This window comes from Lithobates pipiens, unplaced genomic scaffold, assembly GCF_037356315.1.
Source record: "Lithobates pipiens isolate NorthernLeopardFrog02 unplaced genomic scaffold, aLitPip1_a1.2 Scaffold_10, whole genome shotgun sequence".
In the NCBI taxonomy this organism is placed as follows: Eukaryota; Metazoa; Chordata; class Amphibia; order Anura; family Ranidae; genus Lithobates; species Lithobates pipiens.
The window spans coordinates 33,372,831-33,397,349 of record NW_027507686.1 but is presented as its reverse complement, the minus strand read 5'-3'; the positions used below and the strand labels follow the sequence as shown (position 1 = coordinate 33,397,349).

General features: G+C 46.6%; 1 protein-coding gene across 2 annotated transcripts; it reads right to left on the bottom strand.

Annotated features, from left to right (window-relative positions):
• Nucleotides 1-318: 318 nt before the first annotated feature.
• On the bottom strand, nucleotides 319-24,305 carry PDPR (pyruvate dehydrogenase phosphatase regulatory subunit). 2 transcript variants are annotated; one of them, XM_077453417.1, is made up of 18 exons: nucleotides 24,149-24,305; nucleotides 21,096-21,344; nucleotides 20,257-20,390; nucleotides 18,237-18,318; nucleotides 17,993-18,156; nucleotides 16,444-16,565; nucleotides 15,212-15,329; nucleotides 13,574-13,723; nucleotides 12,775-12,967; nucleotides 12,527-12,651; nucleotides 11,794-11,949; nucleotides 10,287-10,420; nucleotides 8,365-8,513; nucleotides 6,165-6,277; nucleotides 5,814-5,908; nucleotides 5,642-5,731; nucleotides 4,396-4,578; nucleotides 319-3,711 (listed from the first exon to the last, which is right to left on the bottom strand). In XM_077453417.1, the coding sequence occupies exons 2-18, from the start codon at nucleotides 21,308-21,310 to the stop codon at nucleotides 3,340-3,342; spliced, it is 2,595 nt and encodes an 864-aa protein (XP_077309543.1). In that variant the 5' UTR covers nucleotides 21,311-21,344; nucleotides 24,149-24,305; the 3' UTR covers nucleotides 319-3,339. The 2 variants fall into 2 exon arrangements, with proteins under 2 accessions (XP_077309543.1, XP_077309544.1); XM_077453418.1 differs by lacking the exons at nucleotides 20,257-20,390; nucleotides 21,096-21,344; nucleotides 24,149-24,305 and adding an exon at nucleotides 19,976-20,226.
• Between the last annotated feature and the right edge of the window lie 214 nt (nucleotides 24,306-24,519).

The window sequence follows — 24,519 nt, the reverse complement described above, 5'->3', positions numbered from 1 at the left end:
GGACACGCAGAGCCGCGGGGCTTGGGAGCGAGCCTGCTTAGGTGCCCCCAGAGCATGATGCTTGTTCTGGGGGCACTTGGCAGGGAGGGAGGGGCCAGGAGCGCAGACGGGGGAACCCAAGAAGAGGAGGATCTGGGCTGCTCTGTGCAAAACCACTGCACACTTATATACAAAGCATTCTTCCTGGAAATGATTTCAAGGGTTCCTCCAGGGTAAAAGGGTTGATCCAAACTAAATGCAGACTTTCAGGATCCAGAACCCCTCAGTGACCCAGAGTATTTTACCACGTTATTGCAAATAATTGTCCATGCGCAGAGCTATGTTAACATCTGTTTATTGTTGACTATATACAGTAAAAATGATATAAAGTAACATGGAGCCACTCCTGGAGTGATGTCTGTCCTGTCCATTGCTAGAAGGCGTTCTCGTCCCACCATGGGACAGAGCGGAGTGTCCTGTGTCAGGTCCACGACACCGGATGGTGCATTCAGTGCCTAGAGAAGTGCTTTCATAAGACCGTGTCCAGGGTCAGCATCCAACAATTAAAGTGCATTATCTGCAGTCCAAGTTCAGTTTGGTTTCAGGACATTCTCAGCGGCAGAGGTCGGGGATTTAAAAATGAAATCAAAAAATGGTATAATAAAAGTAAGTGTGAGTAAACATTATGGATTAAGTCTTGTGGCCAACAATGCTATTTCTTCCTTTTCGGAAGGAGTTCCATTCCTGCCAGGTCTTTACAGCCCTTCGTGAACTCAGGAGGGACCGCTGTCCAATATGGCCATTCTATTGAAACATCTTCCTACACATGTGACACCAGAAGCTCAGATGAAAGCGTAGCTTTTCTGTAAGCTGCGAAGACCCGCTGTGATTAAATTGATCGAAAACAGAAAAAAATGGTCTTAGTGGAGTTATGGCTGCTAAGCGAGGAAGGCTCATCATGGAATCTATGAATATGTGTGAAATGTTTGCAAACTTGTGCCAAGCTCTGATAATGGCGTCCTCTGATGTGGAGGAACACAGGGAGTCATACACAGGGAGGGGTTACTTTCCTTACAGAACTTTTGCCGACTGCCTAACTGGAAATTTATATCATGAATTTGACGTTAAATATCGGGGTTATGGCTGCAGCTAAATGCCAAAACCCGGCTATTTTCTTTCCCCTTAGGCGGCCGCCTTTCAGATTAAATGGGCCCCTGTGGCAGATTAGCCACAGGATTACTTTTAGAAGTGGCGGCATAGGTTCCCCCGCCCCCCTCCTTCCCAGGCTTACGTTGCCGATCGCTGAGCCTGGGAGCCAACCTGCGTTGGCAGTATTTTCCCATAGAGATAAGCGATGGCCACCGCTCATCTCTATGCCCTTTGAGGACTGGAGCGATTACATTCTCAGGCCATGTAAACATTTATTATATATAGTTTTTTTTTTTACTATTAAAACGGTAAAGGAGTATTTTGGGTAGAGCTGCGATTAAAAAACAAAACAAAAAAAAAACACACACACACTTCGATTCAAATCAAGTTTTTTTTTCCCCATGGACACCACGCCGGTCCTGAGGAGCTGCAGGCAGGAGTCATTAGGCGAGGCCGCAGCTTCGGCCTAGTCCACCGCATCCGGCCTTGTGGACTAGTCCGAAGCCGTGGCCTCGCCTAAAAACTCCTGCCCGCAGCATCTCAGGACCAGCGCGGTGTTAGCGCCAGTCCTGGTGAAAAAAAAATAAATTAAAAAAATCGATTTGCTGAAATTTTGAATCAATTTGACCTCTCAACTAGAGACCCCAGATCTCTCCATAAAGAGTACCTTTCATGCTGTATTGTTATTGCAAGGGATGTTTATACTCCTTGTGAAGGCAATAAAAGTGATAAAAAACAAACAAAAAACTTTTTTTTTCTTTTAAAGGGACAGTGAAAAAAATAAAAATAAAATAAAATAATAATAATAAAAATTTTTTTTTAAAGCACCCCCGTCCCCGCGTGCTCACGAGCAGTGGTGAACCCATATGTAGGTCACGTCCACATATGTAAACGATGCTTGCACCGCACATGTAAGGTATCGCTGCGAACGTCAGAGCTAGAGCAATAATTCTAGCATTAGATCTCCTCTGTTACTCTAAACTGGTAGCCTGTAAATTTTTTTTAAAGTGTCTCCCATGGAGCTTTTTAAGTACCATAGTTTGGCACCATTCCACAAGCACGCGCAACGTTAAAGCATGACATTTTAGGTATCTTTACTCGGCGTTACATCATCTTTCATATTATACAAAAGTATTGGTATATATTATGTTTTTTTTTTTTTTATTCATTAAAGTGAATTTTTCCACCAAAAATTGCATTTGAAAAACCGAGTGACAAACAATTGCAATGACTGCCATTTGTTTTCTGTAGGGTCCGTGCTAGGGAAAAAAATTAATTAAAAAATGTTTGGGGGTTCCAAGTAATTTTCGAGCAAAAAATACCGATTTTTTTTTTTTTACTTGCACACAACAAATATCAGAAAAAGGCACCTCCCCATTGAAAGCAATGGAAAACGTGGTTTCCATGTTTTTGTGGTGGTTAAGTGTGAAAGTTGCCTGAAGCAGAGGGGGAGCCTTTACTGCTGACAATTGCTTCCACCCAGGTATAGCTATGAGTGGCTAACCTTGGCTTTTTCAGCTAAGTGACTAAACCCTCCATATAGCTCTACAGATAAAGATGGGAACAGCAGTCACTCGGCTGCAAAGCTGAACTCTCAGCCAGTCACAGCTGAGCCAGGAATGGGGAGAATCTGCCCAGCAGAGCCCCAGAGCACAGTGAAGTTGTATTGAATGTAATTACTGAATAACAGAGACGATTACAGAGCAATGATTGGGAGCTATTGACTGATGCAGAAGGATATCAAAATGTCGCCATGGTATGGACAGCTGGCTGATATTCCAACACACTTTGACTGAAAAAGATTTTCGTAAAAATGAAATTCTATCTGCAAAATGTTAACAGCCCTATGTTTTTCCTCTTGGCATCTGCAGCGGTAATTGCGCAAGGCTGGAACTTGCACACAGAAGAGTGCTGGACGTCTTGAACTTTGTACGGTGAACTCACGGCTTCTGCAGGTGTATTATTGGCACTCTGTGCTCATCAGTGACCCAATCATATTCAGCAATAAGCACTGTCTGGCTCCCAGGGACCAAATTTTAGGACGGCGGCTCCCTGCTGGTCTCTGACCTTAGAAGAATTTATGAGCACGCGCCATACTTCCCAAGGGGGAGCAGAGGCCAAGATTGTGCTCATAACATCTCCGTGCCAATCCGTAGCTCTGGATACCCCTTCTTCCAGCTCAGTGTGTCTGTTGGCGAGCCCAAAGCCAGCTCAGTACCCCATTTCCAGGTCTTCTTTCCGGCGTCTCTGAGTAAACAGTGAACTGAATGGGTAAAGCTTGGCTTTGGCCTGGAATCTTTGTCCAGCAATTTCTATTTCGTACTGTCCTCGGTTGATGAACTCGGGGGTGACGGGGTTCTGGCCGTTAATGAAGCCCAGGCACACGTGTCTGCCCAGGGTGTAGCTATAGGCACTGCTGGTGGTCTTGCCCACAAGTTCCCCATTGCGGTAGATGGGCTCCCCCCACCAGGGCCACAAGTCCAGGTCTGTGTCATGATCTTCCAAGATGAACATAGTGAACCGCTTCAAGATGCCCTCTTCCCGCTGCTGCAGCAAGGCGTCCCGGCCGATGAAGTCATATCCCTGTGGGGAGAACAGAACAACATATTGAGAATTATTCGTACAGCAGAACCAACTACTTCTCTGCCCCCAGATTGCTGCCCTGAAACCAGTGAGGATGCACCATACAAGCTGCAGAGTTCTGGTGGTGCAATCCCATGCCACACAAAAACATATCTGATATCCCTGGCTAAACTTCCACAGTTTTCATCTCTTCAAAAATTAACAGCAAAAAAGTGACAAAACACCAAAGTTATAGAAATTCTGGAAACATGAAGACAAGAAACGGTCAAGCTAGCTGATAGAAAAACATGAGGAATAATACAATGGATGGAGATGACATAAATGTCCACAACTCTTCCACAATATTGGAACTAGAAGGCCCATGTGCACTGGGGGTGTTTGGCCCCGATGCATGTGATTCTGGCATTTAGGTGTGGGTGGAAAGCACAGGTGCACCATTCAGCAGCTAGTAAAAAGTACAAAAGAGACTGAAAGCAGCTGTCGCCGGACCAAGTGTTGCTAAAGGATATCGATTTACTATAATCGGCAAAAAAAAAAAAAAAAAAAAAACATGCTGTTCACCTGCACCTAAATGCTAGGATCTTACACATTGGCCCAGTGTGCATGAGGACTAGAAGTGTCAATGAATCTTTGGGTCATTTAACCCAAATCTATACCAGAAATTAGGCAAAAAAAGACAGACACCTTGTCCAGCTTGACTCGGAATTCACGCCCACATTCCATCGGGGTGGTGAAGGCGTCTAGGTCCTGACCCCAGAAGGCGAAGAACTTCTCAATGCGTAGACTCCTCAGGGCGTAGTAACCGGCGTTACGGATTCCATACTTCTGTCCCACACTTATTATTTCATTATAGACGTGTAATGCGTACTGGGTAGGAGAAAAGCAACAAGTGAGATATAAAAGGTACAAACTAAACTCCCCCATAGCCGCCATCAATCAAAGCCTGAAGGAGGGATGGGGAGTGACTTGGAAAGCAGAGAGCTATTTTAGCCATCATCAATAAAAGCCTGGAGGGCGTGGGGGGGAAGTGGCTTGGAATGCATGAAGTCATGGTAGCCGCTGTCGGTGAAAGGCTGCAGGAGGGGCAAGGGAGTAGCTTACTATGCAAGGAGGGGCATAAAAGCTGCTGTCAATCAAAGCCTCGGAAGAGGGGCAGGGGAGTGGCTTAGAATGCAGGGAGACATGACATCCGCTGTCAGTCAAAAAAAACTGGAAGAAGGGCAAGGGGGTGGACAGGAATGCATTCTTGGCAGCTGCCTGCCACTGAGTGTTAGCACTAGTCCCAGCCAGGAGTATGCATGTACGGGTGGCTGCATAGGGGCTCCAGGGGGAACCCTGAAAGGCAGCCTAGCCATCCTATAGCAGGAAATTTCAGACACTGAGTGGCTGTCTATGTAGACATGGCGTGACAGCAGGCTTGGAAAGAAATTAGGTTTGCTGTTAGATATATTTTTCCCACAAGTCTTAAAGGCTCAGTTCATACTACTGCAAAGCAACTTGGATGCGATATACAGTGCGATTATGTGGCGTGACTCTACACATTCTCTGGGGCCAAGTCACACTGTAAATCACACTAAAATAGTACAGGAACCTTTTCCAAAATCGCACCATTCTGAGTCGCATCAATCAGGGCGGGCACCATTGAAAACAATGAGATTTCCCTTGCCATGCGATTCTGTGTGACTCAAGTCGCACTAGTGCAAACCAAGCCTAACTGTCAGAAAGTCTTTATACACTGGGAATCTCTATTTACAAAACCAGATTTTTTTTCCACGATTTCTCTTCAATGGAAACTTTGTAAAAAGAGACAAAAATTGGTTACAGAAACTGTATAAAATGTAAACAAGTCATAATAAGACTGCAGTGACCAGTGTCCTATGGGTGTCTGGGAAGGGGGATCCACACACAGAGATGGGTCACCAGAACTCACCTCGATGGGAATGTACAGCGTGAACCCCGGCTCTCCAGTATGGGTCATACTCATGACACGGATACCGTTCGCATAGCCCACGCTCATCTCCTGTACAGGAATAAAGACATGATGCTTAGGGAACAGACAGCAAGTCCTGAATCAGAAACGACAAGCCCATCCCTCGCCTCACCTTACAGAACATAGATGGGAAATGGTCGGGTGTCATGGGAGTGTAGGACAGCTCAGATAGTACATCCATGGCACGTGGACCAATCAGGTTCAGAGCTGAAAAACAAGAGCCACGATGAATGGAGGCAGAAGTGAGATCCCCAAGTACATGGAGGTAAGTAGCATTCCCAGAGCCCCATTATATACTATATGGGTGATCTATAGCACCCGATTTTTTTTTTATTAAAAGTGAGTCACCAAAAGTTTTCTACTTCACAAAATGTACAAAAAGCTTAAAGTTTCATAAAAGAAACCAACACAGTGGGACACGCCCCCCCATGGCATCAGCTTCATAAAATGGGGTGTGCCATACCTGTGTACTTCCAGGTGACATCCTCCAGCAGTAAGTCACTGTCACTGGGCATGTGTTGCTTCAACCAAGACCAGCAATGAACCTGCTGATCTGTAGGGGAGATCATGAAGAACCTGCAAGAAAAGGACAAGCCATCTTAGTGAGACACACATTGATTTCACAATACCGTGACCTGTCCTCCAGTCCTGGCCCCACTCAAAAGACAGCACTCAGCTTGGAATGCAATATAATTTAATTTATATTATTCCTTAAAGTGGGAGTCCGCCGGGACTCCGCGTTTTTTTTTTTTTTTTTAAAGCCAGCAGCTACAAATACTGCAGCTGCTGACTTTTAAAATAGTGACACTTACCTGTCCAGCGCGCCCGCGATGTCGGCACCCGAAGCCGATCTCTAGACCGTCTTGTCATCTTGGGTATGGGAATCAGGAAATGGAGCCCTTCGGCTTCATTTCCCGGTTCCCTACTGCGCATGCGCGAATCGCGCTGCGCAATAAGGATGGTCCCCGCTGCCTCTGGGATCTGTGTGTTTCCCAGCAGGCAGTGGGGCACTTGCGGAAAGGGGCGGGCACTTGCGGAAAGGGGCGTAATCTACGCCCCTTTCCGCAGAGAGCTATCCCGGAAGTGGGTGCAGAATACCTGTACTGTACAAGTATCTGCACCCCCCTCCCCCCTGAAAGGTGCCAATTGTGGAGCCGGAGGGGGGGAGGGTTCCGATGAGCGGAGGTCCACTTTAGGGTGGACCTCCGCTTTAACTTAAAGATAGATTAGAACCCTTGCCAGGTTTTTTTTTTTTCTTTCCTTAAATCAGAAGTTTTATTTGAACACATTGAAGCATACATGTTCCATAAACATTCACAAAAGAATGCGAAGTTGGAAGCTGTAATTTCCTATTGTTTTCTATTGATTTTTAATTACAACTGCATAGAGCTCACTAAAGAGAACATACAGCCCCACCTAGTTGCTGAAAACAGAAAATGACAGTGCCAACAGAGTATTCATTCTGCACAATCCAAAGTCACACACCTGCCAGGTTTTTATTATCGTCTGTGTCCCTGCTGGGTGGGATTCACCCACTCTATTCATCCTGGTGTCACCAAAACAGAATTTTAAAGTAATCCACATTGTAACAGAACAGGATTAGATGGGGAATTCTTTTCACTTTTTAGAGATTATCTGTTGTATCATTAGGACAGGAAGTGAAGAGAAATCTCCCTACTGGGACAAAAGTTAAGTTTTTTCTGTTGTTTTTTTTGTTTTTAAGTAGGACAGAAAGTGAAACACAAAAATCTGGCTTTAGATACCGGAGTCCTCCCAATCAACAATTCTTAAAACCGAAGTTTGATCTGCTTAATCTGAAATGAGGCCGGCTCTATAAGACTTGCTGCAGCTTCTAATGCAAATTGTGAGAATCTCACGATGTGCAATGAAATCAGAGTAGGTCATTTTCATACAGGAGTGAAGCCTGTTCAGCTGTGCAAGACTGAAAAAGAATGGTGGTCATATTTAATATGGTAAGGAGTAATTACAACTTTTACAATCAGCTCCCCAATAGGTTTAATTTAGGGCCAGTTCACACCAGAAGCAGTTCCATTTTTTGCTGCACCAATACAGTCAGTTCCGGTCAGTTTCTGCACAAGAAACTGACTGCATGGTGTGAACTAGAGCCATTGGAATACATGGAAAACACTGTGCATGCATTTTTAGTGCAGAAAAGAAGCACACGGAACTGCGTCTGTTGATAACTGGCCCTTAGACTTTTGTTGTCAGTAAGGCCCGGTTCACACTTGTGTGATGAGAGAAGCCTGCGAATCAACTACGGGTTCCCGCATTGCACCAGACACGCACGGCAGTTCACACTGCCATATGCAAACTGCTGGGGATTGTCATTATATGTTAACGACACCCCCATTTCAGCTCGCATAGCGCACTGCGAACTGACAGATCGGACATGAATTGGATCGCATATGTGTGAACACACATGCGATCCGATTCTGGTCTGAACAGAAAAAAGGGTCCTGTGAGTGATTGGACCGAATGCGTTGCGATATCAGCCATACTATCTGTATGGCTGATATCGCACCGCACAGACATCGCATGTAACGTGAACAGCAGTGCGCTGCAAATTACATGCGATGTCTGGCATCGCACAAGTGTGAACCGGGCCTAAGTCCTCTCTGTTACAGAGGAGAAGAGCCTCTCACCTGCGCTTATTAAGCCGCACCATACTGCAGTCGTTCTCGTATCCTCCACGCTCATTCAGCATCCCGGTGTGAACTATGTGCCCCACGGGGACATCCAGATCATTGGAGAAGAGATACTGCAGGATGTCCAGCGCTTGGTCCCCTGGAGACTGACAGACACATCACATATTATTACTGCAGACAATGACTAGAATATGGTCCCTGAACCAGAAGCGACCTATCAGAATCTCAGCCCATGCACACGTGGGTGAGAAACTAGGTGGAAATATTAGACGGATAGTGAGGGTGCAACAGAGACAAGAATTAAGAGAACAGGTCATTAACTTGTAGACTTCACCATGCCTAGTGTATTGTGTGGACCCATAAAGCCCAAGCTGTCCTCCTGACCCCTCTGCCAATAGGGAGTATCTCCAGGCTATCTGCATATGTGCAAATGGGGCTGATTTCATAACAGTAATAGTGACAAGTAATGATCATGTTTTGCTCCCAATCTGATGTGTAACCAGGGTAAAGAGATATTCCCATGTCTCTTACAACTAAACAGCATATGCCTCGTGTTCCCGGGGTGGCGATGTCACTGGCAGTGTTGCTAAATAGATTATTCTCAAAAGCCCCAGAACCAGAATTGGGCCAACTCTCTTAAACTGGGTCTCATCCATAAACATGAGTCAGCTGGAAGACTGATCGAGGTTTGTTGGTAGCACAGAAAGCACTGTCCAAAAGTGAGAACATGACAGGCACTCTTCAGAAGTCAGGGGTTTCCAAACCTTTCAGTAAGAGGGCCACATTGTATATTTCACAATAATTTATGTGCAGAAAAAAATCCCCATCAGTATCTCTATCAGAGTCCCCCTTACATCAGGATCTCTATGAGAGTCCCCCTTACACCGGTGTCTCCATCAGAGTTCCCCTTACATTGAGGTCTCTATCAAAGTTCCCCCTTACATGAGTGTCCTCCCCATATCAGGGTCCTCATCAGAGTTCTCCTTACAACATTGTCCCCACATCAGAGCCTCTCTTACATTAGAGACCCATCTTACATTAGGGTGCCCATCAGCGTGCCCCCTTACATCAGGGCCTGCCATCAGAAGCCCTCCTGACATCAGGATCAAAGTCCATTTATATCAGGGTCCCAATCAGAGTCTCCTGTACATCAGTGTCCTTCTTAGAGCCTTTCTTAAATCAGTCCCCACTTACATCGAGGTCCTCATCCGAGACCCGCCACCTTACATCAGAGTTCCCCTTTATATTGGGGTTCCCATCAGCTTCCCCCTTACATCAGGGCTCTTACTAAAGCCCTGCTACATCAGAGTCCCTTTCAGTGTACCCCATACTAATGTAGGTGGGGCTGCGGCTGCAGGTTGGTAATCGGGAGGCTGAGCAGGTCTGAAAAGAGGAAGTTCTGTCCTATGAATTTTGGCGTCATTGCCAGTGGTCCTAACAACCAGTGCGGAGATAACATCGGAGGGAACCTGAGCTGGAGACTACACAGGGGAGTTGAACTGAAAATCATGAACGGTCTCTGCTACCGGAATCCTCAGTCTGTGCATGTCGAGGATCCCCCACTGACCTTAGCTGCGGGCTGGGTAAGTTGGAGACCCCTGCTATGAGTAATGAGGAGGAAATGCATGGGGTCTTTAACAATCTAAAAGGCTTCAATCGTGACACCCAATAATATGCAAATGTTACAATGTGGGTGTGTCCTGCTCCTTAAGTGTTGTTCTACATGTTTTTACATGAGAAGTAAGAACCAATGAGGGGGGAAGTATGGGGGGGGGGTGGGGGGCATTCACAGCTGAAAATAATGACTTACATGAATCTAGTGAGCGAGACGGCACAGAAAGAAAGAAAAAGACGAATCAAAACAGACACAAAGTGCGGTCAGAGATGTGAGCACGGTGGGGGGGGGGGGGGAAACTCACACTGATCTCAAACTTAGTGAAGGATGACATGTCGATGACGCACACGGCCTCCTTACAGCACTTCACCTCCGAGCCCACAATATCGAACCAGTCCGGCTTGTAGAAGGTTTTACTCTGATCCAGGGCCAGCAGGTCTGCGGATAAAGGATAACGCTAATCAGTGACTCCGCCTACCTGATATGATACCTTGAGTGGTAGGAGGGGCCTTAAAGACCATTAAGCAAATGCCAAATGGAAGCTTAATGGCTGTATATAAATTCACGGTGCAGCTGGAAAACCAGCAGAAAGTCCAAATTCACAATTTTACCTCCTGCAGCTATACAAAATATTGGCTAAACCATGGCAGCCAAGAAGATGGTTGCGATCCTAAAGCCCCATACACACTATCAGATTTTCTGCTGATTTTTTCCTTCAGATTTACCACAACCATATAATATGAGGTCAAACCTTAGGAGTTTCAATTTGTAAGCAATCAGGCAGGCCCTTCCACTACATGGTTTTGGTAAATCTGAAGACAAAAATCTGCAGAAAATCTGATAGTGTGTATGGGGCTTAAGGAATGTTATTCAAAAGTTTGAACAAGTCTTTACCCCCATGGGTTTAACACTACCCCCCAGGAGATGTAGATTGGGCCTTACTGACCCTCTAATATACTTAACTACCTTAAATGCCTGTTCACACATCTGCAAGGGTTGGTGTTGAATTGAACTGTTTAAAGAAGAAGTCCAGCCTGAGCTCGTTTTGGTTGGACTTCTCTGGGTCACAGGAGTGCATTTCGTTTTTGCACAGGAATCAGTCTAGGCACCGAGTGATCCCCTACAATTGAAGTCAGGATCAACCAAGTGCCAGGACCGATGCCCATCTTAGTCTCTCAGCGAGCCACTGAGAGCCCGAGACTGACGATCCTCTCCTCTCCACAGCTCAGCTCTCCAGTGAGCATGGAGGAGCAGAGAGGAGAGCTGCTGATTGACAGGCAGCAGCTGTCTGCTTGGGGACCTGAGCCATTGGGAGTGTGCGATTGCTCAGTTCTCAGTGCAGAGGCGGAGGGGGACAGATGCAGCATGCAGAGACAGGGCATAAGAATGTTATTGTCTTCTTACACTACAAAGACTAGAAAAACATTGTATGTACTATGCCCAAATTCTTCTACCCCACTATCTTGGCTCCAGAAAAAAAAAAACACTGAGTCCAAAGCATGCAGACAGGGGCAAACATCTTCTGATGAGGGTGGGAGGGCCGGGCCCAGGACCTGGTGTCCTAACACTCTGGAGCTACATTTAATTTCTCTTGTTTATGTGATTTTGAGCTTATGTAACCAGAATTTGTTCCTTTAACGCTGTAACTCACGGTGCAGCAATACCCCATTGTCAACACAGAAGGCAAGCAGATAAAGACTGCCGAGCTCTGTATGAAAGCAGTGGTCTATCTCAGCAGTCCAACATACCCCACCTTATTACAACTGTTATGCAACCCCTGAGGAAGGACAACAAGCATTGGTGCATCTCACCTTTTCCAGGAGGTACAAAATATTTGGCCCTCTCGAAGCCATGCTTTTCCATCCATCGGGCCCCCTGGGTATCCAGTCGGTCATAGAGGGGGGAGGTGCGCAGCTGTCGTCCAGTCTGGAAGTCCCATCGTGGCACTTTTAGATCATAGATCAGTGCTGGAAGAGGCCAGATGAGAAATATCAAGACAGCAGATAAGAGCAATTTGTGATTTCTTAAAGTGCCCACACAATAAGACCCCTTTCACACCTGTGCGACCTGAAAGTTGCGCAATTTTGATGCAACTTTAAGAAATGCCTGTGTAAACTTATGGTCTATGGACCTCAAATTGCATCAAAGTCAGAACAAAGTAGTGCATAGATTACTTTGAAGTCGCACAGATATGAATGGTACTCATTGGAAATCATGGGGTATGACTTGTCATGCGACTACTGCAAAGTCGTACAAGTGTCAAAGGGGCCTAAGGGATTTCATTTTAGGGATGAATGACACAAGACATAACTCTCCGGTTCTAAATGATTATTTTGCTGTTGCCCATCCTGGAAATATCAGTTCTGGTCAGATCTCAGAGGTGGGAGGAGTTTGGAATAGAGTTTAGCAGTGAAATTAGGAAACATGTAGCATATAAGCGGAGGTCAGCCAACAAAACTCTCCAATCACTAGACTCCTTAGATGCAGAAGTGATTGAGAAATGATCACGAGACCGTTCTATGCAGGTTTACCCTACATACTTACGCATAACCTCCATCACTCTGTGCCGCAAGAAGGTCCTGCTGCTCTGAAGGGCCCCAAAACGCTTGATGTCCAAAGGCCATACGTTATCTTGAGGGTAACCATGGACCATCCATTCTGCAAGGAACCTGGGGATTAAGAGGACAAACGTCAGAGCTGGCTGCAGGAATCTCATACTTTGGACACATCAGTAACCTCACTGGGAGCAGGGGGTACAAGAAATGGGAGAGGAATTTACAAGCGGTACGCACCTGCCAGCACCGCCTCCCAGTGAGCAACCCTGAGAGTTCATCCCGGCCAGCACAAAATACTTGCATAGTGTAGGGCTCTCACCCATCACACACCGCATATCGGGTGTGAAGGACTCTGGACAATTGACTAGGCGTAAGATTTCCAGTGCTTCCAGGGATGGCATCCGACGCAGCAGAGCGCTGAGTAGAGGCTCTACAAACAAGTCAGAGACAAGTAAAAAAAAAAAGCCCAAAGATCACAATTTGCATCCCTCCCTTGGGCCTCCTGCATCTCCACACTCTTCCTCCTGCACCCCTCCTCTGCACCTCTAAATCCCTCCTCTTGTGCCTCTACGCCAAATCCACACCTTCCTCTGCACCTTCTAATCCCTCCTACTACAACTTTTATTCCCTCTTCTTGTGGCCCTGCACTCCTTCCCCTGTACCTCCAAACTCCTCTTTTGCCTCTGTACCTCCACTCCTTCCCTGATGCACTTCTGAATCCCTCCTCTTCTGCAGCCCTCTCCCTGCATCTCTACATCTGCCTCTCCGTAACTCCTCTCACTCAGAATTCCTTTCCCTGCACCTCCACTTTCCTTCACCTTCCGAATGCCTCCCCTGATACCTCCACATCCTAACAACGTCCATCCTCACTTCCAATAGGACACAAAGATCCAAATCAGGAAATAACAATCCATTGAATTCCCCTTCATCAGGCATTGTGGAGGTGATATCACAGGATAATTCCTTAACCGCAAGCCTTCACAACTCCAGGGGTCCTTCTATCACCCTTCATGGAGAAGAGAAAGTATGGGTTTACCGAAATGGTCCCAGTCCTCCTGCAGGTTCTGAATCTCTAGCTGGTTGCGTCCCTCGGTGAAGATGGGTTTGGGGTTCTTCTCGAAGCCTCCAGACAGGATTCCACCTTGCCAATTGCGGATGTAAATCCTACCGTCTGGATCCACTACAGCTGAGGACAAAAAACACGAGTATGAGATGTTACGGATGAAGCTGCTGGGAACTTCAGATGATCTTCGATAGATTTGCAGCATCTCTTTAAAAAGATCCTGCCATTGCCAGTGTTTGCTGATTGCTCCCCCCACCAGTAACTTATACTTACCGGTCTGGGCACTCTTGCTTCCTCCCTGTTTGCTGAGACCCTCACAAACAGAGCAAGGTTTCAGGGCATGGGGGGTATGTGACCTCCCACGTATGACAGTACTAGGCAATGAACAGCCAATTGCCAGGCCTGAACACTGTCACATGAGGAGGGGCAGTGACATCTTTTGGCTGGGTAAGTTCTGACACTGGATTACCCCGGGCAGCAGGAAGGAGGCAAAGAAGCGTGGGTGGGTGAGTATAACATGGGAAAAGGGGTGTTATCCTGGCTCTGGGTTGAATTCCTGGTAAACCACTGACCTGGAACAAGCATGCACTTCATGAAAGCTTAAAGTGGTTGTAAAGGTAGAAGGTTTTTTTTAATCTTAATGCATTATATGCCTTAAGATAAAAAGCCTTTGTGCAGAAGCTGCCCTCAACCACCCCAATACCCTAATTCTTACCTGAGGTCCCTCTCTGTCCAGCGATGCCCAGGAGTGTCTCAGACATCCAAGATTCTCCCTCCCCGATTGTCTGAGACACAGCAGCAGCACCATTGGCTGCCGCTGCTGTCAAAGTTAGCTAGCTAATCAAGAGGGAGAGGGGGTAGGGTTAGGTCAGGGCTCCATGTCTGAATAGACACAGGGACCGTTGACTCAGATTGGGTGCCTCCATAGCAAGCTGCTTTCTGTGGGGGGCACTGAACAGGAGGGAGGGACCAGGAGCAGCAAAGAGGGACCCAAGAAGAGGAAGATCTGGGCTGTTCTGTGCAAATCCACTACAACAGAGCAGGTAAGTATAACATGTTTGTTATTTTTATAGGGTAAAAAACGAGACTTTACAATCACTTGAAGGTCATAACTACAGCCCAGCATTTTTACCCAGGCTTCTAAAAGAATATTAATGACAATAATAAAACTTGCTGTTCATCCATTGAAACTGCATGTCAATTATGTGTAAATTATCAGGCTACATTCTCTGCAGATTGAATAGTATTTATTGTAAAAAACTATTAGAATAGGGAACATACCCCATTATAATCACTAGATAACACTGATTACCATAGGAAATAAATATGCTCTTCAGCTTCATCTAGTGGTCATAATTTCAGTATTTTCCTCATTCACACATTCGATCTGCAGAGAATTTAGCCTGTTAACATTCAGTATTGCCCCATTCACACAGAACAAATTTTTGCACTCAGATTATCAACAATGTGGAGAACACAGGGTGTGATGTCATTGATGCGGAAAGCCATTTCTATGTACATGGCGCAATGATGCGACTATGATGCATGTGCCTGGCTGCTCAGTCACCTGACCTCCTTTGTGTAAGAAGTTGCGATGTGGAGAATACGTACTGGGTGTGCCCTCCCTCAGGGGCGTGGCAAGGGGGCGGGTCAGGAGGTAGAAGTGTTCGCAGGCATGCAGCGGGATGCTGACAGGCTCCTCATTGGATAGGCCGAGCTCATAGGCCCACTGCAATGGAAGAACACATGGATCAGGTTATACACCGCCAGCTCATCATCACTAACATTTCACTGCATTTTATTCCCATCAGATTACTCCACTTCTGTCTGTGTTCCCCTATGGTCACCTTTGATCTAGAACACAATAGGTCTTGGACGGAGGACCCCTTTGGCCACTTGACTCCAGAAAATGTACCCCCCTTCATGACCAGGCCATTTTTTTTATGTTGCAATACAGCACTGCGTTACTTTGACAATTGTGCGGTCATTCAAACGCTGTACATAAATGTATTTTTTCCCCCGACAAATAGAGCCTTCTTTTGGTGGTATTTGATCATCTCTGCATTTTTTAATTTTTTAGCTTATCTTCCGCTATAAAATATATCCAATAACAAAATGTAAAAAATCGAATTTCTTCATAAATTTATGCCAATATGTATTGTGCTACATATTTTTGGTAAAAAAAAAATAAAAAAATCCCAATAAGCGTATATTGATTGGTTTGCGCAAAAGTCTGCAAACAATGTATATATACACTGGAATTGTGTTTTTTTTTATACTAGTAATGGCGGCGATCAGCGACTTAAAATAAAACCCGCTGATATTATCAAATACCACCAAAAGAAAGCTCTATTTGTGGGGGAAAAAAAAAGGACATAAATTTTATTTGGGTACAGCGGCGCACGAGCGCACAATTATCAGTTAAAGCAATGCAGTGCTATATCGCAAATAAAATGGCCTGGTCAGGAAGGGGGGGAATAAACCTTCAGGGGCTGAAGTGGTTAACTAGGGCAAGTAATTGATTATAGCCCCTGCTTGGCAAGCAAGGAAACAAAATCCATCATATCCCTGCAGACAGGACGGAGCTCTGCATGGTTTAGAAATGCAGAGCTCCGTCCAGTGTGTCTTCCTCTCCGATCAGCGGGTTACGGCCGATATCCATTGGCCGGCACCTGCAGCCCAGCTTCTGCTGTGAATAATCGCATGTAGGCCCCCTACCCAGAAGTGCAGAATTACGTAACACAAACGGCCGCCCTGTAGCAGTAAATCTGCTATAGACCGGTCGGCAACTGGTTAATTGACAGCACTTTTATAACCCAGAAACTTGCAGACTTCCAAATTACCTGTCCTGCGCAGTTCACAAAGTACTCGCACTCGACCTGGCCTCGGTCTGTGTCCACTCCACTGACATGGCCTTTCTCCACCAGAACGTGGTTGACTGTGGTGAGCTCATGGACCTGAGCACCTGGCAGACAGACAGGGGGACAATGGGGTCAGTGCAATCTGCATATAACGTCAATCTATATATTTGAAAGAAGAACTGTCTGTTATGTCCCAGGCGCACTCTGCCTTTCATTCTCCCCTACTGCACTGGGTGAGCCATATAGGAGAGGCAGATTGGGCAACAAAAGAAGCAATGGCCATCAAGAGCAGAGACACTTGTCTATGTAACCAGCTACAGCACAAAGAGACACTTCCTCCTCCTTCTATACTATGAAATAAGCTACAATACATCCCAGACACACTTCTTCCTCCTTCTATACTATGTGCCCAACTACAATACATCTCAGAGGCGCTACCTTCTCTTTCCATACTATTATGTACCCAACTACTATGCATCCAAGACGTTTCATCCGCCTTCCATACTAAATAACCAGCTACAATGCATCCCAGAGACACTTCATCCTCCTTCCATATTATGTAGCCAATGCAACCAATCAACAATACACATATCACAGGTGACAGGTGACAATGCATAAACACAATGGGAAGACAAGGACAGAGCGTTGTCACCTTAAAACAGGAAGTGTGAGAACAAGGACCTCCATGGCAGTGAAATGAAAGCTGCAGATGTAAAATGACTGAAAATTACTTTTAAAATGTCAGCAACATGCTAAATCTTCTATGAGATTTTACAGACTGGGGTCAACATCTACCTTTAGACATCATTGTTTTACTAAATATCTCTGGAAATATTGAGAAATCGTTGGCGTTTACTGAATTCCCGACTCACAACTAGCGTAGTCACCAATTCTTACACCAATGTATTCACTGAATTATAAATTCCGGTCTAGATATACACAATGTATTCAGTCTCTTGAATCGCTGAGTGATAACAATCATCCTAAGATCTCTGATGCCCCAATTACAGCAATGCTTGGCTATACCCCCTTGGAGGGCACTTGCCTTACTTTGACTGGTTTGTTTTGCCTCTGAGTGCACTTACCTCCCTGTGATTGGTTTGGGGGGCGCTTATCTCCCTGTGGTTTGTTTGTACCCCTTACAGGGCACTTACCTTTCTGTGGTTAGTGGGAGGGCACCCATCTCCCTGTGGTTTGTTTGTATCCCGTTGGAGGGCACTTGCCTTCCTTTTGGTTTATACCACCTCAAAGGAAATTACTTCTTGTGGTTAGTTTGTATCCCTTTGGAGGGAACTTGCCTTTCTTTTGGTTGATTCATACCACCTCAAAGGGCACTTACTTCACTGTGCTTGGTTTGTAGCTCCTTAGGGGGCACTTATCTCCCTGTGGTTGGTACAATCACAATCTGTCCTGTGGAAGACTGTAATGCACTCCCTTTATTGTCCAGCAAGGCTCCCCTTCTTTCCGACATTGACCTCATTAGCTGGAAATTAATGAGCTGCATTTTATATTGCCTTGTTCTCTCTCTTACCTTTACTTCGTGCAGCGGTCACCATGGCAAGCGTCACATCCGAAGTGGACACCACAGCATCCTCTGGTACATACATGGCACCGACCAGATCATGAATATTAATGAGGGGGTGGAGTTCACCTACTCTCTTTGGTGTAATGATCTCACATGGTATTCCCTTCATCCTAAAAAAAGGAGACAGGATATCGATTTACATTCATTAACAGCTCTAAGACATTAAGACGGTTGGCAAAGCCATCCTAACCTCAGCCGTGACACTATCCGCCGCAGAGAGATGAGTCGGTCCTGTGTCTGAGCCAGGAGAATGGTGCCCGCCCTGGTGTACCCTGCAGAAAGAGGAGGAGTCAGCAAACGCTTCTACATCATGGAGGAACTTTTTTCAAGAATTGAAATCACAGGTTATGTTATGGCCAAACACCGTATGAGAGAACTGGGAAAGAAGCTGCCCATCTACAGGCTGAACACGTCTCAGCCAGCAAAGCTGAACCTGAAAGTGGCATTACTGCAGCCTAGGGGTCAGAAACTGTCAGCTTCCATCTAAGGTTTCTCACACAGGCATTTCACGTCTTAAGTGTCTGTACAAAGACCAGTCTGTGCTGCATTTCATGTGTTAATGGGTTGAGTCTTGAGGATAAAGCATTAATATTGAATTGTGAAACCCCCTCCCAAAAAAGTTCATGCACTGCTCAGCAGTTTCAGTTCCTGACGCACAAGAAGCAGCTTTGTCTCATGGCACATACATGCCAGATATTGGCAGGAAGTATATCACGCAACAGTGCAAATCCTGAGCTGCTCATTCTCTGCCCAACAGACTACCCAACAATTCTCTGTACACCCAAAGTTCCTCCTACTTCGTATTCCCAAAACCCCAACTCAGGAGTTAGATAGAATATAACATTGTTTATAAACATTATTCAGACAGGAGCTAGAGATATACCATATAACATTGTTTAAAAAAAACACTGATCAGACAGGAGATAGAGACACAAAGTAACATTGTTTATAAACATTGGTCAGACGGGAAATGTCATGAAAGTGGTTGTAAACCCTTTTTGTTGACTTTTACCTATAGGTAGTGGAAATATCTCCTAAATGTGCGCCGTTTAGGAGATATTTCACTTGTAGTTCGCCAATGTCATCATTGGCGCATTCACTGTGAACAGACAGACCTCTGTGCTGTTTCTTCCCCCAGCGTGTGCCATGACTGATAGCTCCCGCACGCAGGAGTGATGTAATGCGACTCTGGTCAGTCACAGAGCCGGAAGTTCATGGCCCTGGAAAGAAGAGGGGTGAAGATGGACGTGTCCTGCTCAGGGGACAGTGTGGGCTTCGTTTGCAGGCAAGTGTCACATAATGCATACTAGCCCATTATGCTTTTCATTTGCAGGCCTTGCGGGGAGCAAAGGAGGAAGTAAAACCCATCAGGGTTTACTTCCTCTTGAACACACTGCTCACTCATAGTTCTGCAACTGGTCTGAGGCACACCGGTTCACAGAGGCGCAGTCTGGCTAACAGACATGCAGCGGTGAGCAGATCGCGCAGAGTGACATTGCTTTGGCGCCCGGTGGCCTTTAAAAGGGCTCCAGCTGCTTTAGTTCTTTGCCGTTTAATCTGCAGCTTTACCCTGTGACCTGATCTTGAACCTTCGTCTGATCCAATACTGACCCGACTTCCTGACCTCGCTGCTGTCTTCAGTCCTGTCCATTGGCCCCCTTGACCTTGCTCTGTTCACTTGTCTGCCTGATCCTGCGTTACCAACCCACCCTGAACTCTGACCTTGCCTTGCCAGCCGCCTCTGCCTGACTGATCCGCTGTGTATTACCTGGCTTGTCTGACCTTGCTTCTGCCTGCTGCCTTGCATCTGTATGCATCCGCTGCCCCTCAGCGCACCTGCATCTGCTGACCTGCATCCACAGCACCTAAGTCAGTTTCTGTCTCTGTCAGCTGCCATCATCTCCAGCCAAGAGAACTCTGCACTCATACCTCACTATGCTCCTATGGTCACCGTCTCAACTCCAGTGACTCCGGAGCCAGGGCTGTACGGGAGTTCGCCCTTCAGGCTCACCTCCAAGGTACGTGTCAGGAGATAGCAAGATAGAAAGTAACATTGTTTAATAAAACATTAATCAGACAAGAGATAAAGTAACATTGTTTATAAACATTGTTCAGATGTCTCCGAGTGTCAGTGTTCTGGGACAGGACACAATGCATCACCAATATTTTCTACACTTTTCTTGATGTCTACATTATAATCTCCGGCTCACCTGTCGGCACTCCTGTCTCCGCCTCCAGCTGCTGGTAAAGTTTGTTGGAATATTCGGCCATTTCAGTCTCTATAGAGATGTGTTTGACGGTACTCACTGCCCCGGCGCAGAACCGCGTGGAACCGGCTCCCAACCTGCAAGAATCACAGACCTGGATCAGAGCAGGAGCAGATCTTCATATGATTCGCAATCTGCTGTTATGCTGCAGAATTATGGGAGGAGTCAGGGACAAGGGGAGGAGTCAAACACCCAGAATTAAGCCCCTTTCACACTGGGGCGGGAGTGGCGTTGGCGGTAAAACTGCGCTATTTTTAGAGCCGCTTTACTGGCAGAATTCTTCGGCCATTAGCAGGGCGGTTTTACCCCCCTGCTAGCGGCCGTGAAAGGGTTAAAACCACAGCAAAGCCTCGCTGCAGCAGCGCTGCCCCATTGATTTCAATGGGCAGGAGCAGTGTATACACCGCTCCAAAGATGCTGGTAGCGGGACTTTTTTTTTTTTTTTTAACGCCAGTGCACCGCTCCAGTGTGAAAGCCCCCGAGGCTTTCACGCTGGAGACACAGCAGCGGCTGTTTCAGGTCGGTTTGCAAGTGCTATTTTTAGCGCAATAGCGCCTGCAAAAGGACCCAGTGTGAAAGGGGTCTTAAGGTGAGATAGAAATCGGAGAGTTCCCTGTAAACAGGAAAAGTTTTGTAAATAAGGACAATGTTAGGATATAGAAAACTGATGTGTCCCAGGGACAGTCTGTGGTTTTGTATTGTGAAGTTCTCAGGATTGGGTTGTACTGCAGCCAATAAGAGAAAGGAAATAAACTATGTCAACAGAGGGCGCCCTCACTTACCTGCCCTGTTCTAGTAAAAGGATATCATGCCAGCCCAGCTTAGTCAGGTGGTAGGCCACAGATGCCCCCATGATGCCGCCTCCACAGATGACAACTTGGGCCCGAGGGGGAAGGGGCTGGACTTCCGTGGAGGCCGAGCGCTGTTGTGCACACACGCACCGCCAGCCCCGCCATCTTATGTGGCTGCGGAAATCTGCCAGCAGGCGGGCGTGCATTGTGGAGGCTCAGAGGAGGATTCCACCGCCGGATCTGCAGAAGGAGAAGGACAAGTTGAGTGAACATGTAGAAAGAATCCCCCCCCCTCCCCTCCCCCGAGAGTAAAATCCTAGAGGACAGGGGAGTCACATCTGTTACTATATGTGTCCCACCAATGACACACCAACCTTGAGGCGACACCAGTGACTACAGAGCTTGGTGAGTCTATTAACTCCCACCACCCCTCCCCCACCATGGCTGTAGATCTGAGGCCCCAAATAAAGTCAGACACACACCCAAATCACCTAACCACAGCACAGGCTATACTACTATATACAATGACAAGAGATACAACTTATAACAAGTGAAGGGGATTTTCTCCTCTGCATCTGACAAATCGGGGGAGGTGCAACACGCACTGATAATAATGACAGAGGTGACCCAACAATCTGATGTTCATGCCAAGGTAACAACAATGTACCACAATGGGATGTCTTAAATTTGAATAGCAGTTTGCCCCGTGAAAGTGCATGTACACTCATTCCGTGTAAATAAGACAAAAAAAAAGAATGTTATTAGGCTATTCCCTGTGCTGGACAAATGGTTTCCATTGATTTAAATGAGAAAATACTTAATTTGGCCACTAGATGGCACCAAGTATCATAGGAATTTCATAGGATATTTGGCACCATCTAGTGGCCGGAGACATTATGTTCTTTTATACATCAATGAAAAGCATTTCATCCAGTACAGGAAATTGCCTAATAACATTAGTTTATTTTTTTTTTGCCCCATTCACACAGACTGAATATAGATGCACCTTCACTGGGTGAATGGCTATGCAATATTTTTTCAAGTATAACCCTAAGTATCTTCTGGTCTCTCATCTGTCAACAAATATGGTGACCCCTGAGGATGCCCCCTACTTAGATCTCCAGAGTCTGTGGAATATATAGATTCCAGATTCCATTTCTCACTGATTTTCAAACAAAAGCCCATTAAAAAGGTAAAATAACAAAACCAACTTCTGATGGAATATTACTCTTCAATCCAGAGATTTTCAGCCACTAGATGTCCTTTACTGATGGTCAGCATCATTCACCCAACTTTCTCCGAGCCCAGGTCATCCCGGACCCACCCCCAGACTGTGATTGGACAGTGAAAGGAGAAGCAGCACAATGATCGGCTCATCTGTCACTCTGCTCTCTCCTTCTATCGGCATACTTCTTGTCAGCACATGAACTGACTGGCTCCTTGTGCTGGATCTCCCTCTCCCAGTCTGAGCGCCGCTGTACAGGGACTATAAAAGGCTAATACCAGGTCATATTTGGGGACTTACACTGCTTGTTTATTGATGTAATAATGATTACAGAGCTTCATTGACTTGGGTTTTATATCTGCCTGGAGTTCTGCCTCAACACCCAGAATATCAGACCTGGTCCCGTTCTATAAGGCAGCACTTCCCAATGCACAGTGGGCGTGTCCCCCTCTATTGTACATCCATTGGGGTTCTATATACACATCACATTCTGTGTCACCCCAACACACAGCTAAGAGGGGGAGCTGGGCGGAGTCCATTAATATAAGATTTATCCTGAATTATCCACACTGGAGAGATGACAAAACAGTCTGACCACTAAAAATAAGACTCCGCCTCAAAGGGACCATAGGGACACCCGATACAGGTCATGTGACCCAATATGGGCAGAGCCCCCGGGACACCCAATACAGGTCATGTGACCCAATATGGGAGGAGTCCCAGGGACACCCAATACAGGTCATGTGACCCAATATGGGGGGAGTCCCAGGGACACCCAATACAGGTCATGTGACCCAATATGGGAGGAGTCCCCGAGACACCCAATACATGTCATGTGACCCAATATGGGAGGAGTCCCAGGGATACCCAATACAGGTCATGTGACCCAATATGGGAAGAGTCCCGAGACACCCAATACACGTCATGTGACCCAATATGGGAGGAGTCCAGGGACACCCAATACACATCATGTGACCCAATATGGGAGGAGTCCCAGGGACACCCAATACACATCATGTGACCCAATATGGGAGGAGTCCCAGGGACACCCAATACAGGTCATGTGACCCTATATGGGAGGAGTCCCAGGGACACCCAATACATGTCATGTGACCCAATATGGGAGGAGTCCCAGGGATACCCAATACAGGTCATGTGACCCAATATGGGAGGAGTCCCGAGACACCCAATACACGTCATGTGACCCAATATGGGAGGAGTCCAGGGACACCCAATACACATCATGTGACCCAATATGGGAGGAGTCCCAGGGACACCCAATACACATCATGTGACCCAATATGGGAGGAGTCCCAGGGACACCCAATACAGGTCATGTGACCCTATATGGGAGGAGTCCCAGGGACACCCAATATAGGTCATGTGACCGAATATGGGAGGAGTCCCAGGGACACCCAATACACGTAATGTGACAGGATAGTCATCTGTACACCCTGTGTGATGTATATAGGGGGGGGGGGGGTGTCTCTGTTCTGTTTTTAATTCTTCCTAACACAAGTATAGAGGAGCTGACACTCCCCTCCCCAATGTGACAGTACAGAGGGGTGACACGTCCTCTATATGGAGGGGTCACATCTCTGATGTCCCCAACCCTCCTACTGATTATATATATATATATATATATATATATAAAATGGGGGGGGGGCATATATTTATATATATACACACACACAGTACAGAGGAGTGGGTGACAGGTCTTCTTTATGTAGGGGGAAGCCACCCCCCATAAACACTGGAGAGGAGAGGCGGTGATCGGACGCAATGTTCGCCCTCCCTCAGCGGGGTGCGGGTCACTCACCCTCGGGGGTTAGGCGGACTCTCGCTGTGACCTCTGACCTCTCTGCTCCGTCTCCTCACACAACTCGGAACCCCGGATCGTGACGTCACCGCTACGGCCGTCCTCACGCAGGCCGCTCCCTAGCCGGCCAATCAGAGAGCGCGTACCGAACCCGCCCTCCCCGGCCGTGTTTAGTGGTCGCACGTGGTGCGCAAGCTACCTATCCAAGAAAGACGCCGCATCCAATCAACGATGAGGGCGGGGTCGTTGTGGATTCAATGTAATAACCTGTCTGTGTAGGGGGCGGAGCCAAAGAATGAACAGTCTGACGGTTTGTACAGTGAGCTCTGCTATGTGAATAGAGTGGAGCTGTTGTCACTTTAGCGGTATAG